The sequence below is a fragment of the Antechinus flavipes genome, chromosome 4 (assembly GCF_016432865.1).
Source record: "Antechinus flavipes isolate AdamAnt ecotype Samford, QLD, Australia chromosome 4, AdamAnt_v2, whole genome shotgun sequence".
Taxonomy (NCBI): Eukaryota; Metazoa; Chordata; class Mammalia; order Dasyuromorphia; family Dasyuridae; genus Antechinus; species Antechinus flavipes.
Window position 1 is genome coordinate 347,146,871 of NC_067401.1, and position 18,748 is coordinate 347,165,618.

An 18,748-nucleotide genomic window follows, 5' to 3' on the forward strand; every position below is an offset into this window, starting at 1 on the left:
CTCCACAGCCAAGATCCATTATATTTCACACAGCCTCTTTATATAGCCAAGCCCTGACACTGAATCCATTCTTCATTGTGCCCATCCCAATAAACAGGTTTTTAAATTTTTCCCTGCACATTTCCACCAAAACAAAAGAATAGGGGAAAAAAAAAAAAAGCTTGCTTCCTCTGCCATTTCATAATTATTCCATTCAGTGTAGCTGGCTAGTAAGAGATGAAATTGGCTAATGATTTTATACAGAATTTTAATACCAACTCATAAAACTTCCAGTATAAAAAATATTGTGTTCCAAAAGTTTGTTTCTAAGTGCAGTATTTGGACTTTGAGACAAATTATTCCTATCATCAAAGGTTTCTTGGTTGATTCAGATAAATCAATTGACTCCACAAATGTGGCTGAAATTATATTCATTTATAATACTGTTATTTCTTACTATTTTTTCTTTGCAAATATAAAATATTTTAGCCATGTTATGGATTAAATAGCATTTAGGATTTATTCTCCTGTAGGAACTTCTTCAAGGATCTGCTGTTTCAGAGGATACATCTTGGTGATAAGCTTCTCCAAATTAAGTTAGTCTAATCTTCACAAGACAGCCACACAGGCCATCATTGGCCCCATATGGGAGCTGTTCCAGCTTAGTAGGATCTGCCAGAGTTTGTACTGTTGTATAGCCTTCAAGAATATAGGGTAGGATGCTGAGCTTTGGGCACATATTACTGAAAGCTCAATTAGATTTTCAGAAACTAGAAACTCTACCATTTTGTAATGCTATTTTCCCAGTTGAAAATCCAGAGTAATACATCTGTCTTTCACAGTAAAACAAAAACCTCAACCATCCAGCTCTTTCCTGAGAACAGAATAGTTCTAGTTAGCCAGATTTTCTGGGAACTTGAAGTTTTACTGTTTAAAGTACCAAAATAGTTGCCCTTTAATTGACATTCATATAGCAGTCTTTCTGAACCTGCCACAGTCATCCATGCAGCCTTAAAAAAGTATTCTGAACATAATATTTAACCTTGTTTTGATGATTCAGGATTGTTTTTTACTATATCAGTTATTGTACTTCACTATTATTAAGCCATTTTTCTGAGAGACTCTTAAGGGGCATAAGGATATTTGACCATGAACTGAAGGGTCCTAGATTGCTGTACTTTTTATATAATTTTCTTTTCCCTCCCCATCTATGAAATGGCATTTCTCATTGATGAAAAAAGGAGTCATTAGGGAGTGATCTTTTCTCCTTCACCAATTCTTATTTCTAATTGATTTTTATGGAATTGGAATCCAGAAATCTGACTTTTTAGACAAGACCCTGATTGAGAAGTACAGTTTGTGGACTTGGCCATGTGGCTGGGCCATTTTTTTCTTATTCCCTTGTTCTTCTAGGTCAAAGTAACAGGTGAGATAGATGCCGAATTCCTGAATAGATGATAAGTTAATGTACATACATGATAACAATCAGATATTTCTTTGCATTTACATGGGTCCTTGATATATACAGGTACATGTACTCTTAAAATTTTGTTTTCCTATTTAAATAATTTCTGAGATAATGTATGGTTATCTCCACACATTTCCTTTTTACACAGAAAGGGAAAAGTATTAACCATAATATAGAATAATATCTCTATAAACACAAGATTGAATTATACTTCTGAAATTATTTTCTACAAAATTAATTTAAATCAGAATATGCATAAATTAATAGAGCTGTCATTAAGAACTTTTTTTTACATGGAGAAAAGGGGAAGGAAGGCTATGCAAGACAGTACTATGAGGAGCACTAAAAGTCATGAGGAACATGGCAACACAGAAGAAAGACCCTTAGTTCTCCCATGTCCTGCAATTGAAGGGGAGTGGAGAGAGAGAGAGAGAGAGAGAGAGAGAGAGAGAGAGAGAGAGAGAGAGAGAGAGACAGAGAGACAGAGTCATGGTAGGACCTTAGATAGTCCAACAAGAATTACTGTAACAGTGAATGATTCATCCTACACACTTAACTGGGTCTTTGAACCAGGGAAAAAGAAGTAAAAGGGAAAAATGAGCTCACTGAGAGAGGAGCAGAAGACATAAGGATGCTGAAACTCTGGGATTGTTGGGCACTGCTGCAACACAACAAACATCTTCCTTCCTCTTCCATGTTAGTTAGGAGCTCAGGAATAAGCCCTTATGGGCCCTTCCTAGTTATGACTCCACCATTTAAGCAAAGGCAAGAAGTTAGAAATTAGGGACAAGAAAGCATAAGGAATCTTATTTTTTGAAACCATGCAAAATAGTGGTAAATATCCACAGAGGAAAAATTGTTAAAATTTAAATATTTTTTGAAGATTGCAGTAATTATACTTGGTGCTTTATCATTTGAATTTATCGTTTAGGCATCTAAGATTTGTATAGATGATACCTGTGTAGATAATACTAGTAGTTTGAATAGGGCCAAATGAAGAAACACTTAATAAGGGTAATAATTAAATGTTTTATATTCTCCAAATTATTAGATTTCAGCTTTCCCAATGAATATTTTTTAATAAGTTGCAAGATTAAACTTCTGTTTGCTTTTTGTTTAGGTAACTACTCCAGACCTCCAACATATAGTGGGGTACCCAGTGCAAGCTACAGTGGCCCAGGGCCTGGCATGGGTATCAATGCCAATAACCAGATGCATGGACAAGGGCCAAGCCAGCCATGTGGGACCATGCCCCTGGGACGGATGCCATCAACTGGGATGCAGAGCAGAACATTTCCTGGAAACATGAGCAGTATGACACCCAATTCTCCTGGCATGGCTCAGCAAGGAGGGCCCGGAATGGGCCCCCCAATGCCAACTGTGAACCGTAAGGCACAGGAGGCTGCAGCTGCAGTGATGCAAGCTGCTGCAAACTCAGCTCAAAGCAGGTATGCCTTAAAGCAAAAAATACATATTTATAAAATAGGGATAAAAGATATATTGCATAATTTTCCAAGATTATAGTATAATTATAATTGAATGTATTTTTTTTTTTTTTTTGTATCTTCTGGCTTCAAACATGTTTTATAATATAAAGGTTAATGAAGCGAATGACAGACTATCTTCAACACTAAAAATAAAAAAGGAAAAGGATAGTGGTTGGCAATCTTCAAGATGGAGATGGAGATAATTTTTATGAGATTCATCAGGAAGCAGCAAAACTAGATACAGCTGCTGAGAGAGTGGACTTTGTAGCCAAGTAGGATTCCATTTTCAATTATGAGTTTAAAACAGCAAATACTGAAGACTAAGAAAATATAAACTAAATGAACTCTCATTTCTACCCCTTTTCCTATAAACATATATACACACACACACATACACACACACACACACGCGCGCGCACCACAAAACCTTTATGAAATGGAGAAATTGTGTGTGTGTATATGTGTGTGTGTGTGTGTGTGTGTGCGCGCGCGCATATGTGTGTATACGTTTGTCTTTGTGTAAATGTATAAGTTTATATATTTTGTATTTTTATGTTGTTTTGTTTAACCAACCATACCTCTCAATCTACCTGAGCCCAAATGTAGTTAATGAAACAAGAATGAGGTCTTTTAATTTTGATTCCTTTTTTAAAAAAAACTAACTTGTTTTGTAAGTATAATAAGAATTCTAGAATTTATTTTACTTTGGTGAAAGTAACATACCTTAAAAATATAGCCTATCCCAAAATTTTAATTGTACTAAGACTTTTGGGATATCCTGAACCTACTTGATTTTGTAAAAGGGTAAATTTAGGTTTTAAACGAAGACCATTCTTCAAAACAAGTGATGGTTAAGTTATATGTACCTGAACTGCATTCTTAGGGGAAGGAAATAAGACAGAGATGATTATGATTTCTACTGAAAAAAATAGGGTCTAATTTGTTTTTTAAATGTATTATGTTGTTACTTTTCTTCTAAAGTTTGCTACTTTGGGAATGTAGGAACCCCTGCTGTCATGCTGTCTGCCTCAAATGATAATAAATTTTCCTTCAAGAATTATTATAATAGCTCATCTCTTTTTATCTACATTATCATTATTTAAACTCTACTGGATCCAAGAAGTATTTCTCTGAACTCCTATATCTATAAGATTTTAGAGGTTCTGTCAATTAGATTTTCTATGAAAAGGCTGATTTTGATTGTTCCAGTTAATGTTGAGGACTAAAGTATTGTTACTCATTAATGCAAATCAAGAAAAAGAAAATCCCTTTTTTTGAGTGATAGTGGATATAGAGAACCAAGACAATTTTAAAATTATTAAAAAGAAAGTAATTGAATTCATTAAATATGAAATGTTGAATAGTGATCTGCCTGATACTTCAGTAAATGGGAAACCATTAGAAGGATGGGATGTCTATCTTAGACTAAAAAATTTAAAACACTAATTCATTCCATCTCCAATAATTTCTTTCTTGAATCTATTTATATTTATGCATATAAATATATAATAGGCTCCCTCCCAAATCAATTTATATGTGTGTGTCTACACACACGTCATTATTTGCTTTTAATATATATCTTTAGTTAGTTAAAAAGTACACATTTTCAAAGCTTGCTTCCCATTACTTTATCCAGGAACTGGGAAAGGATTACATAGTTAACAAGCCCTTAAAGTGTTTAATTAAAAATATATATATAGAATAACCATTTTCTTTAGTCCTGATTCTGTCCAGTTGTGTGGTGCAAAATATTCCATTTGAAATCATTCTGCAAACCTTCCACACTTGAAAGATGGACGTGAACATGGAATGGATAGTGTGATACTTTCATGTGCTTCAGAATAAATCCAAAGAGGCTGTTCTTCTGTTCTACTTTAGGCCACCATACATTAGGTCGCCTGCTTATCCCAGCCAGTCTGGGGCTGGCGGACGTCCCATGTTTTCTTCCCAGCACCCCAACTATGGCAACGCTCAGGCTCCCATGATGCACCAGCCTGACCAGTACGGGTAGGTAGTAACATAAACTGGACTTGCTGTGGGACCTTTGCAGTTTTTTTTTTTGTTTTTTGTTTTTTGTTTTTTTTGGTTTGTTTGTTTTTTTATTTTTAGCAATTGTTTATGACATGCCATATGGCTGCTGAAGAAATACCAGTTCCCCCCAAAAGTGAAAAGATTTATGAGGAAATGCATCATAGAAGGGGTGGGTCTTTTTGTTTTGTTTTGTTTTGATTATTTTTGTTTTTTGTTTCAGTTTTTCATTCCTACTAACAGTTCTGTAATAATGTGGTGAAAATCTGCATGTCACCTACCCCCATGTAGATATTGCCTTTGCACGGCTTTTGGCATGTTGCTTCCCCCTTGTGCCTGAAAGGGAAATGAAGAATTTTATCATGGAAAAGAAATGATCTTTTTTCATTCAGGCATCTTTTTTATCCCGTTGTTGTTGTTGTTGTTGTTTTGTCTAGCAACTGTACTGTGTGACATTGTTATCATTAGTGTGTTGTTATCATTATTATCACTGCAGTGAACCCCTCCTCCTCAACCCTTAATTTAGAGTACAACTGTCCTGTTGGACAAGAGACTTATTGCAGTAGAGATGACAAAGGTTATTAATGGGACTTATTAGGAGTTCCATTATATCATTGTTGAACAAATGTCTGTTCAAAAATTTTTGTTAAATTTCCCTTATCCAACTGCTGAAGTAACTAAGGGGTATCTAAGTTCTCTGCTGCGACATTATTGTCAGTTGCAATATAAGAATTAGGTATCACATCATTTCACTTAGGAAAAAACCTGCAATTTCAGTTGTTTTTCCTCCCATCTCTTTTTCTATGAGAAGGTACCTCTAATATCAAACACTGTCTCCATTTCTAACCTACAATATATTGTTACTAAATCACTTAGGAATTTCAGTTTTAGTTGTCTTGAAGATAATCTAGATGTAATTGTTCTTCATGTGTAAGTAATGTACATGAAGTTCAGTGGCTATTTAAAGATGATTGGAATGGAGATCTTTAGTAATTTTTTAAGGTGATGGTGGGGATTCTTTAACAAATCCTGTTTATGCTCAATGTCATTCTTGCCAATTATCAGAAATACTTTGTACCATTTATTTTCTAAGTTTTGCATTTACGTTAAATTTAGAGACAATAACTTTAGTTGCAAAACTATGTTCTGAATTATAAAAACATTTCTAAATGAAGACTAAAAAAAATAGATATAACATTTATTGTAGTGCAACAAGCTATAGTAAGAAAATTTTGTTTCTTATAGCAGTATTCTTCAAGGTCAATTCCTCAGTCAGAAGGAAGAAGTCGGTGGGGAGAAAGAAGCATTTATCATCAGCTACTAATCCATAGGATTTGTCCTTTACCAACTCAGGAGTCCCATTTAGACGCACAAAGCTGGTTTGGGTGTTCCTTGCCAAGCCACATTAAGCAGCTGTGTAAAATGAATTTAAATGGCATGCATCAGAGTAAAATCACTTCCACTGGGGCAGAAAATCAATGTTAGCTAACCAGAGCTGGAAGATCAAGATTTGAGTTTCAGCAGGCTATCTCCAGGTATAGTCCTTAGAATAGAACCACCTCCTCCTTAATTAAAAATGAGAAAAAGGACTATTCCTGGAAAGCCTTCCAGGTGAACCTCCTAACGTATGCCTCACAGAAGCATATAATCTTACAGCCTGACCTCTGAGAGCTGTGGGTTTTTCTTGTTGTATTGCAGATCCTTTCTCTTCCTTTCCCTCCTGCCTCATCCATTACCCATATGTACTATTTGCTGTCACTTTTAAAAGCATGTTTGATGGTCCCTGTCAGACTGTGCTTTCAGAAACTTAGATTTTTAAGAAGACTTCCATTTTGCCTCTTTATCACAATTTAATAAGCGCAACTCTTTAATAACAGTGACCTATTTAAACATACATATGCACAGAGTCTGCTTGCTCCATCACATAAAGGGAATTTAACTAGAAAAGCCAGTTTTTCTAAATTCTAGTCTCTGATCAAATTGTAAGAATTACTTTATTGACCTTTCAGAAACTCCCCATTCAGAGTACTTGTCATAATGGCTCTTCTCTCAAGTCTGAACCCCAAAAGGATTGCAATCAGGGAAAAAGACAAATGAGTAACAGAGGTGGAGCATGTGCACGTATGGATGTCTGCAATTAGATGGAAACAGAAAGCTCACTATAAAAATGAAATACTATGGCAATTATGCTTCAGACCTTCTCAGCTAGTTGGATGTAAGGCACCATAAAGGAAAAACACATAAACTTAACCCGTTTACGCAAGCAATTTTAGTACATGCATTACTAGGAGTGGACTCAATCTGGGGATAATCCCCTCCCTGCCATGTTGAGTGGGTTAAGGTACTATTTTATGCCTTTTTTTTTTTGCCTTCTCAATGTATTTTGAAGAAGCAATAAGCTCATTATTTATGGCTTTCTATAATATGATCTAGTGGATTTTTGGTGTTTAGAAACTTGATCAACCATGACATTGAATTTGGTCATTATAAAGATGCTCACTTTCAGATATTATGTATAAGTAACTGTTTTGTTCCAATTTTTACTTAGAAGATGAATTGCTTAATTCAGCTGTACATGCCTTGAGTCAATTTACATACATGTGAGACAAACTTTAGACCCTATAATTTAGACCCAGGAAACTTTGTGTCCTGATCTTCTGCACCAAATCACACCAAATCTGCACTAGATACTAGTTCACACTTCCTGTTTGTTGTTTGTTGTTGTTGTCAGTGTTTTTGTTCTGTAATGTCTTACTATTCATGGCCTTGTTTGGGAGTTTCTTGGCAAAGATATTGGAGTGGTTGGCCATCCCCTTCTCCAATTCATTTTACACACAAGGAAATTAGGCAAACTGGATTAAGTGACTTGTCCAGGGTCACACAGCCAGTACATGCCTGAGGCCAGATATGAACTCAGGAAGACCAACACTCTATGCACTTGGCTGCTTCCTAGGTTATATTATCTGTATGTTGTACAAGTTAATGAAAATCTCAGTTATTGAAAAGATGTTTATCCTACTGATCCTGTATAAGTTTTTAACATTTTGCCCAGTTATAAAAGAACTGTAGACTTTAAATTTGGTTTGCCTCTAAGTACTAAAAATTGACCTTGTTAGAAAACAGTTATTACTATAATATAGTCACTTCCAGGCAGTAAATCTGAATACTTTGTATCATTCAACTGTGCTTGCCTTCTTAGCTGCACCCTGGAAGGAAATGATGGCTCTGTAGATTCTGATTCAGATCACTCTGTGTAGTGTAGACACTTTGCATCTGGAACCTATCATCTTGTAAGATGAAATGCTGTGATTGTATAGTTACTGCCACTCAAATGTGTTTGGATTCTTTTTTCCCCCTTCCCTCTCTTATTCATCTTAATTGGTAGTGCAAACATATCTTTAAAAATCTTCATTGTTGTGTCTAGCTATTACATAAGAATTTGGTCTCTGAAGAGATGAGTTGTTGCAGTTACTCACAATCTTACATTTGGGAACACTTCCTCTTAAAGAAAAAAATGGCTGGAAACTCTGGGGTGTTTTGAATGACAGATAGAAAAGAGCTACACTGGAATGATGCAACTGTATATTGCACCATGCTTAATTTTAGCCTAACAGCTAAGTACCCCCTTCTTCCCGAGTCTCAGTGACTCCTGAATAAAAAGAGCTAATAAGAAGATTCATAGGTATATGCAGGAAAGAAATGATCTAAAACAGAATAAGATGATCTGCCTCCATTATTATGATTTTATTTCAAGAATCTTAATATGTTTTATATATATTATATATATAATATAAAATCTTAGTGACATGCCTAATTCAGTGCCCTGGGTTGTTGTTTTTTCCCTACATTTGAGTTTCAAAATTGCTTTTGACCTGTTTTGAAAACATAAAATGCATGACTTGAGCTAAATCATCTCTCTTTGTGTTATTGCTGAGTTTAGTTCACCCAGAGCTGCCCATCTTCTAACTTGTGAGTCAAAGCATTTTTCTGTAGTTTATTTCACTGTCCAAAAACTTAACAAAACAAAAACCTTTCTACCCAGAGAACATACTCTAATTTAATACTTTAATTTTTTTGTAAGTTATAATATCAGGTGCCTTACTTACTGAAATAACTTACTTTTAATGAATTAAATAATTTATTTTCCTAATTTTGACCACCTCCACAAGCTGTTAGGCCTTTTTAAAAAAACTTAATAGGTAGTTGTGAGGATTTTGGTTACAATTAGTTAAGTTTAAATTCCTCCTCAGATGAGAAATAGTCTCTAGAGAACAGTGGGAGGACAATCATGGTGTTACAGAGAAGTCATTCCATGGGTATGTAAATTAAATGAACAGAAGTTTGCTTCCATTCCAACAAGATTCAATTTTTAAAAAATAAAAATAGGAGTAAGTTAGTGAATCTTGTTGTCTATACAAAGTTGCTTATATCTCTGTCTCACACATATTTTACAGATAGATGTATTTTATACACACACACACACACACACACACACACACACACACCCCTTTCATCAGCCTTTCTTCAGTGTTGTGCATTTATAATTCATATCCCACGTTGTTGGTGCCAGCAAAGCACTCTTTCCATATTATTTTCTCCCTGGCCAAGATAATGCAGTATTGCTGATGGACTAGGAGCCACTGGCAAGGAAATATATTAATGGAGACAGTGCATTAAAATGTCAAAGGGAAAGGGGTAAAAAAAAAATCTTCAAAACATTTCAAGCCCTAGTTATAGGTAGTTTTTCCCATAATGTGTCCACATGCTCAGAGAATAGTGAGTGGTTGCATTGCTTGAGAGTTTAACCCTTTGCCTCTCAGAAATGATAGTAATCTTTGAAAAATATAATGAAAGTCACAGTTGCAAATACAAAAGATGAGGAAGACTATTAAAGAATTTTCATTAATTTTTGTGGTTAAATACATTGCTATATTCCTACCTTAATTTTGAGACATTTAAATTTTGGAATCTAGAATGGTGACTCTGTAGCATATTGGGGTTAATGCAGCACTTCTATATTGTTATGTGCTCATTTTGTATAGAATATCCCAGAAATGGCCATTTCTGGGCTTTGCGAAGGTAACCCAAAAAACTTTCAATCTATCAGCCAACTAATATTTCTTAAATCCCTGATGTGTGCCTGGTATTATGCTAACCTTGGTCCTGACCATAACCAAAGCTCCAACAGAGTCTAATAACAATACAAAATATCAACAAACACAATGTTTGTTGACCAATCTCTTCTCCTTCCCCCTCCCCCCCGTCCCCCGCCCCCCCCCCCCCCCACACACACACACCACATTCACAAACAGGATTGTAAGTGTGCCTGCCCAAAAATGTACACAAAGTATCCTCAGGAGAGACTTCAGATAGAAGAAGAAGGGGGAAGAGACCATCTCTGTGAGGGGACTACAGATTGCTTCAATGTTTGCAACCAAAGGGCAGTACTTCTCTCCTTAAACTTTGTTACCAATAGGTTTCTGTCTAAGAGGATTTTGGACTTGAGGGTAGGAGTTTTTCTTTATCTAATGGTTAATAGTAAAATATGTTGTGAATGTAGCTAGAGTGCTTGTGAATAAATATAGAATTGGAACAAACCTTCAGAGCTTTTCCAGTATAAAATTTTTCTCAGGTTTCTGCATGGAGATTCAGGCTAATGAAAAGAACAAAATCCCCAAAGACTCTCCAGGCCCTTCTTGCTACTAGTATTCAGATACAAAATTGTGTTTAAAATTCTGAATCTAATCAAATCTCTTAAAGTTGTTGGATACAAAGTTATAGAACTTATAAATTACAATCATTCTATTAAAAAGTACTAAAGCATTAATTTGAATCCTATGGTATGAAAAAGTACTATGTTTAACAAAATAAATTTTAATATCAGCATAGGTAGCAGATTCAGCATTCTGAAAGTCCTGTAAATTAAAAAAAAAAACTCCTCAGAATGATAGAATGATAATAAAAGAAAAACAAGAAGTAGAGATCAGTGTAAATAATGTATCCACTTAATGTTCCTCCATCCTTCCTTTCCAGGCTGGGAATTGAATAGGTAGCCACCAGATTTAACTTGGAGCAGCTGTACTGGACTGATTGGGTGAAAGTGACATTTATATTCTTCCAAATTGGTTCTTTTAAGTCATTCATCAACCAATCTAAAGCAGAGATTTTCACTGTTTGAGAACTTTTGTCAGGACTGAAGTCAGAATTTCAAAAGTTTGTCTGTTTTTACCTAGAATCCCCAGTTCTCTTATCAGCCTTACATGCCTTGCCACCCCCTCACCACCATTACCCCTCTGTATATTCTGGCTATGCAAAGCCTTCCACATAATGAAAACCTATTCTCTCTTAACCAAAAATTCCCCAATGGTCCTCCCTGCCCTAATCAAAATTCACATTCCCTGAATGTTGTGAGCATCATGGCATATGGTAATTTAGGATAAACATAAAAATTAGACTAAAAGAAAATTTGATACTATTTATTATAGTAACAAATGAATCTTATTTGGTAAAAATATGAGGGAAATATGTTTGACCTATCAGTCTGTCCAGCTCTGTCTTCTCCCTTCCCATCCTGCCATTTCAGGGAATAAATTACCATTGGACCCCTCCAGGAACACCATTTTTCACCCGCACTTACTTGGCATGCAGAACCCTCAATTCTCTGTTTAAAATAAAACCCATAAGAAAAAAATAGTTGTTGACAATAAAATTATTGCTTAACTCAGAGAACCCCCCACATTTGACATTCCAAAGTCAGTGACATGAGCCTTTGGTGTCAACTTCTAAGACAAGAAGGCCTGCTGCTAAAAGGTAATCTGTGCCTTATCCCCACACATTTATCTCGCCTAAAATTTAATAGTCCTGGCAATGATTTAAGATAGGTGGAATAGTTGGTGTATCTTTTGAAAAGTATCAGTACACAGCATTTGGGAAGACTTTGGGAAGTAGATGCTATTATAATCTCCATTTTGGAATTTGGAAACTGAGGTAGAATGCTGTTAAATGGCTGAGGATGTATTTGAACTCAAGTCTTTTAGACTTTGGATCTTGTACTTTATCCTCTGTACTACCTACCACAATTTTGAACAAATTTAATTAGTAAACTAATAATGTTTCTGACTAGACACTCTTTGGTGTCTATGTTATATGTTATAGCTATGTTATAGAAAAATGATTTTTAAATGTCAAGTGACATCTATTCATGCTGCAGCAAATAGTTCTATGTAAGTAAGTACTTAAATCAAATTTGGAGGTTTTTTTGTTTTGTTTTGTTTTGTTTTTCAAAGTTGTAGGAGTGTAAGTGGTCTGGATTCATGATTTCTTTGGTTTGGAGCCTTCCCAGAAAGTGGACACCTTCTATCTAAGTAGAGCTTACATTCTCAGAGATTGTCTGGGGCACTGATGGATTAAGTGCTTGGGATAACCATCAAATTCTATTTGACTTTGACGATGGCTTTGTATGAGATAGGGTTCATCTTTGCTGGAATGACAGAATATATAACTGACAATTCAGGGCAGATTATTTGCTTCTTAAAGACTGTCAGATAATGATGACATTATTCTTAGTGCAACTGTTCTTACTTGAGGCTCCATTTCCCCCTTCCACCCTATTCTCAAGAGAGTGTGAGTACATTTTCATCAGAAAAAATATACATCTTTATTTTAACTATCCTTTGATTTCCTTTGTAATTCTATGTCTTTTATGCATTTAAAAACAGTATTCTGAGAAAGGGTCCAAGACACAGGAAAAGGTTAAGAATTTCTGCCTTTGGGCAAAAAGAAGTATGTAAATATAAAGATATAACCTTATTTACTCAGTCTTACTTTCAAAATGTTACTTTCCCAACAGTCATCTTTGTAAGTGAACTCCTTAAGCCAGGGTTTCTTAGGGTAGTAAAACCCTAAACAAATGCCATTTTTAAAGTAATGTCAATCTTTATGTAGAAAGAAATTGAAATAAAGACTTTAAAAAGGAAAAGATTTCTAGGTGGAAATGCAGCAGAACTGATTGTAGCTTTATCAATAGTTGTTTTTCCTTCCCAGAAGGTATTATGAATCATATTTTACTAGGCAAAAGTATTGTGCCATTTGCACCTTGTCAAAACTGCATGTAGTCATGAATGCCTCAATTCATAAAACTTGCAAGTTTAATTAGCAGGAAATTAATAAATAGCTTGGAATTCTTGGGCAAGGTATGCTCATGGAAAAACTTGCCTATGAGAAAAAGACGGCACTTGGCTGTCTGGTGCTGTTCTCTCCCTTGATATGCTGCTGTGTCCCACATTGCCGTTGTGAGCTTTCTGGCAACTAAAAGGAAAAATGCTTAAGATCCAAATCTTTGGAGTGCTTTTGGAGATCAGAATTCTGGTTCCATTTCATATGGCTGCCAGTACACAGAACAACACAGTGGAACCATGTGGCCAGGAGACAAGCCAGAGTTCACAAAGGAGAGAAATAGTTATCATCAGCTCTTAATTACTCTAAGTCAAAGCCCAGCTAATGTGCTTTCTTTTCTCACTTTGAAAAGGGAGTGTCTCTCCTTCTAAAACACTCTAAGGCTCTGTTTTTCAAATAATTGTGACAGAAAAGGTGAGGACAATTAATCAGTACTTTGGGAACAGTTTCAAGAAAAGTCCTTTTGGTAAAGAAGTTAGTTACCTGAATTAAGTCAAAAAGTGGGATTAAAGAAAGTGCCTTTCATACTCTCTTCTATCTCTAGAATTTATACATGGAAAAGAATCCTTGTCTGGATCTACGTATGAAATGCGTATGAAAGAAAATATCTTCTTTTGGATGAAAGAAGGGCATGATGAATCTGGCTTTCTAAAATCCATATAACTTGTCACAATCATACATGAAAAATAATTCTTCTTTGGGGGAGCAGGAGGGGAAGATATGTCTAAAGAATAAAATCTTTCATAAGGCATAGAAAAGGATATGATATGAATGAATGAATGCATAAACTGTGTCCTATTAACATTTCAGAATTATCAGCCCCACATTAAAAGATAAAAATGAGAAAGGGAGTGTTTTTTTTAGATTCCTGATAATCTCATAACAAATGCCATAGAATATTACAATAGTGTAATCAAGGATCCAATTTTATTTTATTTTTTGTTCTGCCAACCCTCAATCTTGAATTCACCACCATTACAATCTTTCTGTAGTTATACTCCCATGGTTCTAAATGACACTGTGAGAGGTCATATCCACAACACCATGCGCAAATTGGGCCACAAAAATTCCTGTTGTCTAGAATGAGTACTTTTTGATGTTTGTCAAAACTTTTATTCTTCCCTTATAATATTTATATTGCATTCCCCTCCTTCTGTGTTTTCTCTTTACTCCTAAAGCTCATTATACCTCTCCACACTATTCCATGCTTATCCCCTACAGATGCTATTAGCAAAGTTTGGATCATCAAATCATAAACTCCTTTATCTTCCCTACTCCACATTTACAAAACTCTTCTAAGTATTTATTCATCTTTTTTTCTTGTCTCTGAGGAAGTGATGACCATTTTACTTGCTAATGTCAGCTACTTTACCTGTGTCCTCCCCATTACTTCATCTTTCTTTTAGGGCTATTAATAATTCCTTTTTTGTTTATCTTCTTCACTTCCTTCCTGCCTATAGACTCCATCTGCCTCTTCTACCTAAAATTCTGCTCCAGTCTACCCTATCCAAAAAAATTTTTTGACCTGCTGTCTTCTCAAACTCTTGTCTCATATCCTCTTTGTCATACTCAATCTTCTAGAAAGTTCTTTGCTTATTACCTTAATTCTTTTACCTCCAGCTAACTTGTTGTTATAACCACTGAACCAAAAATTATCTTTCTGAGTTTTGTTTGTTTGTTTGTTTGTTTTTTTACTTTCTTAACTCCTAGCATGGTCTTATGAATAGGAAATGTTTTCTTGGATTCAAGTAAATTCTCAAACAAGATCTGGGGCTTGAGACTAAAAATTCTGACTAAACATTTGGAGATGGGTGATAAATATTTATACCAAGAAGATTAAGGATGAATTAAGTAGGTAGGAGAACCAGGACAAAGCACTGTTGGAAGGAAGAAGGATGGAATGGAAGGGAAAGAGAGACACAGAAAGAGACAGAGGAATAGGAAAAGAGTTAGCCAGTCAGAAATTTTTTAAAAAGAAGAAGAATGTCTTTTTCTTGAAAAATAAATGTTATTTGTTATATGAAGTGATTTTCTGGAAGGAGGGATATACTGATAGAAATTCTATAGCTATAAAAACAAAAGCTATGAGAAAAAAAAATCTTTTTTTTTTTTCTTAAGTCACAGCAGATAAGAACTGACAAAAGAATCATCAATTTTAGCAATAGCTTAAGTTAGATTTCATCTCCTTGGATCTTAGGGCCTAGCTGAGCTGATAACACAAATTACTTTAAGTTAGAAGTAGCCAAACACACCAGGAAAAGAGAACAGTCATTTTGAGTGTGAGTGTGAGTGTGAGTGTGTATGTATATCTGTGTATGTGTGCATGTATTTCTAATCCATCCATTCACCTCAAGATTATTAGGGGAGATTTTATTTTTGCTGTTTTGTTTTGTTTTTGTTTTTAATTGAATTCCTTGCTTTAGAACTAAAACATACCATCACTTAACATCTGGAGCTCTTCCTATTCCATCTTTTTCAGTTTTAGACAAAGTATTTCATTGATAAGAGCAATGGACAGCAGTTCTAGTACCAGTTCAAACTAAGACATGTGCCTTCTACCCACCTAATAGAAATAAATGAAATATCATTTTCTTATATTGGTGATAAACTATTAAGTGATATTTTATAACTGAGGTAGTATTAACTCAAAATTATGTAATTTTTTAACAAAACAACATTGGCATTTAATTCTCAAAGAAAGCAGCTAACATAACCCCCAAAATATGATTAGTAATAAGAGAACTATGGAACTATGTCACACCTAGGACAAATTACAAAATATGGAGCCAAATAAAAGCAACTGCTGACTAACTGCTATTTCTTTCCAATATATGTCTATGGGTAAAGGTATACTTGTTCAAAAGGAAAAAAAAAAGTGTGAGAATATACATTATACAATGCTAATTCATTATTTGCAGTCAAAAGCTCTTCCTTTTTCCTTCTTGTATCTGGCCAAATGGCAACCAATCCCACTTCACTTTCACACAGGGCTTGATTTCCAGCCAGAGCAACTTGCATGTCAAGAATAATATGTTATTTTGCCACCAAGGTTGCTAATCTCTTGGTCGTTATGGGCATACTAATGGATTAGTCACACAGAAAATTGGCTGGAGGTTGGCCATTCAGTTGTGGTTGTTGTGTTTTTCCTCTCCTTTCAAAACACTAGATTTCAAGTTATCCAGAATAAATTATTGACTAAATTCTCCTGTATTCTCCTCTCCTGTAGAAGAATATTCACCAAGTCAAGCATTTTGAAATCTGCCTCATTCCAATGTATGTGTAAAATTAGTTGGAGTTTGACAAGAAGATTTAAAATATGTAATACAACAAAAGGTGTTTTCTCTCTCTCTCTCTCTCTCTCTCTTTCTCTCTCTCTCTCTCTCTCTCTCTCTCTCTCTCTCTCTGCATTGAAAATGCCAGAATAATAGAACTTGAAACAAACATGACCTTTTGGTGATCTTGAGTTCTTGATTTACTGATTACTTAGTTTTAAATAAGGATGATCAATTGCTTTTAGTTTCATTGTTAGCCTATTCAGTTTTGTTGATAGACACTCTTATTTGAGTGAGAATGAATTGTGAGTTAATACATGTACTGTGAGCTGTGACAAATATTATATGTGAATCAATAGTTATTTGGCATGTTTTCCCCCAAAAAACTTACTTTCCAGTGAATATAATTTGCATGCATAATTTTCAGACCCTGTCCTAGTTTCTCCCTTATTTTCCTTCCTTCCTTCCTTCCTTCTCTCTCTCCCCCCCCCTTTCCCCTATTCCCCTCTGTTTTTTCTCCCATGAGTTTAATTATTATGTCTATATTTCCCAATTCATAATTCTATATATTCAGCCCCAGTCTCTTTATTTTTAAATCACCAATTGTTTATTACTATTTCAAACTGGATATTCCAAAAACTTTCAATCTTAACATTTCCAAAACAAGACTCATTATGTTTACCTCCTAATTAATACCCACTGTTTTCTTAAACTTGCTAATGTCTCTGGAAAGCAAAGGCTCTATTTGCTTATTTTTCCAACTTCATTGTACTTGTGACTACCTGCACTTCCCTTTCCCATTCTGCTATCCAGCCAAATGTGTCCTGTTTCTCACATTTTGCTGGCTCTCTCCCTTCTCTTGCCCTTTGTACTCAGATACCCATGCCCAGTAGTACTGCACGCTAACCTCTGTCTCATCATCTCCCCTTTCTTCCTTCGGTATACATAGTCCAAGCACAATTTTCTACTAAAAAAACCTCTCCCAATTGCCCAGCTGTTAGTGCTTGCCCTCCCTTACTATGTTGTATTTATTTATATACGTTCTCTTCTTATTTATTCTGCATGTACCTGTATATATACTTGACTCTCCCCTCTTCCCCATTAGAATACAAGCTACCTGAGAATAGGGATTGTTTCATTCTTTCTCTTTTTATCTCCCAGCATATACAAGGCATTTAATAAATGCTTGTTTGTTGATTGATGTAGTCTCAAATACAGTATTTTAGGAGAACATGCAAAAATTCATCAGAATGGAACATCTTTGTTATAAAAGCATCTTTCCCCCCACCTATTTCTAAAGGTTTGTGGTTGTCAGTGCATCACTTTCCAGTGTCCTCATCCCACTCACCATCCAATCAATTGCCAAATCTTCCCAGTCTCCTTTCCTCATCTCTCACTTTATAGTTGATACCTTTTAGGCCTAGTCACCTCTCATTTGAATTATCATCAAGCATCAACAAGCACTTATTAAGTGTTTACTGTGCACAGGCACTGTGCTAAGTACTTTACAATTGTTTTCTCATTTGATCCTCACTACAACCATGGGAGATTGTTATTGTTTTCCAGTCATTTAGGTGTTTTTTGTTTGTTTGGTTGTTTGTTTCTTTTTGGCATAGATAACTAAAGTGATTTGCTATTTCCTTCTCCAACTCATTTGACATAAGAGGTAACTGAAGCAAACAGAATTAAATGTCTTTCTCAGTTAGTAAGCATCTGAGGCCAGATCATGAAGATGAAGTGCTCTATCCACTGTACCACCAGCTGTAAGAATTCATTTAGAGCCAAAATATATTGACAGTAAATGAATTGACAATTCAATTGACATTGAAGCCCTTCTTCCACATTGTTGGAGAAAGGAATTGCCTGTTCTTTCAACTCTTAAGACTTCAGTTTCCTCACTTAAAAAGTGAGAAAAAAATTGCATTTTTATTTAAGTTTAGTTTATTTAGTTTTATCTAGTTTATTTTTACTTTAAATACAATTTTTTTCAAATACATTTATAATACATTCTATGGTTTTTAGAGTTATAGCTTCACCTGATAAATGTCAGTGTCAGTGGAAAATCACTCTTTCCTTGCTGCCTTCACTCTGAACCATAGGAAATGGTCATTTAAAAATTGCTGTTCATTCCTTTTCCTCATCAGTGCCATGTCCTTTGTTGGCAGATGAATGTGTGCTGTTTTAGGTAGCTCCTATGTGGGTGAAGGGAAAACCCATAAAAAAAATTATGTGTGTGTATTTAGACTAAGAAGGAGGAGAGAAGTCAGGAAAATGCATTTACAGAAACATACTCCTGAATTACTCTCATTATAATAACCCATTTGGTGTCATAGCGTGAC

At 35.1% G+C, this 18,748-nt stretch overlaps 1 protein-coding gene across 2 annotated transcripts in view; it reads left to right on the plus strand.

Moving 5' to 3' along the window:
- The window catches only part of ARID1B (AT-rich interaction domain 1B), a 535,516-nt gene that overhangs the window by 467,134 nt on the left and 49,634 nt on the right, over window positions 1-18,748 (plus strand). For both annotated transcript variants that reach the window (XM_051997996.1, XM_051997995.1), the window contains exon 9: window positions 2,568-2,895. In XM_051997996.1, coding sequence (XP_051853956.1) covers window positions 2,568-2,895 — 328 coding nt within the window. The remainder of the gene's footprint in view (window positions 1-2,567; window positions 2,896-18,748) is intronic.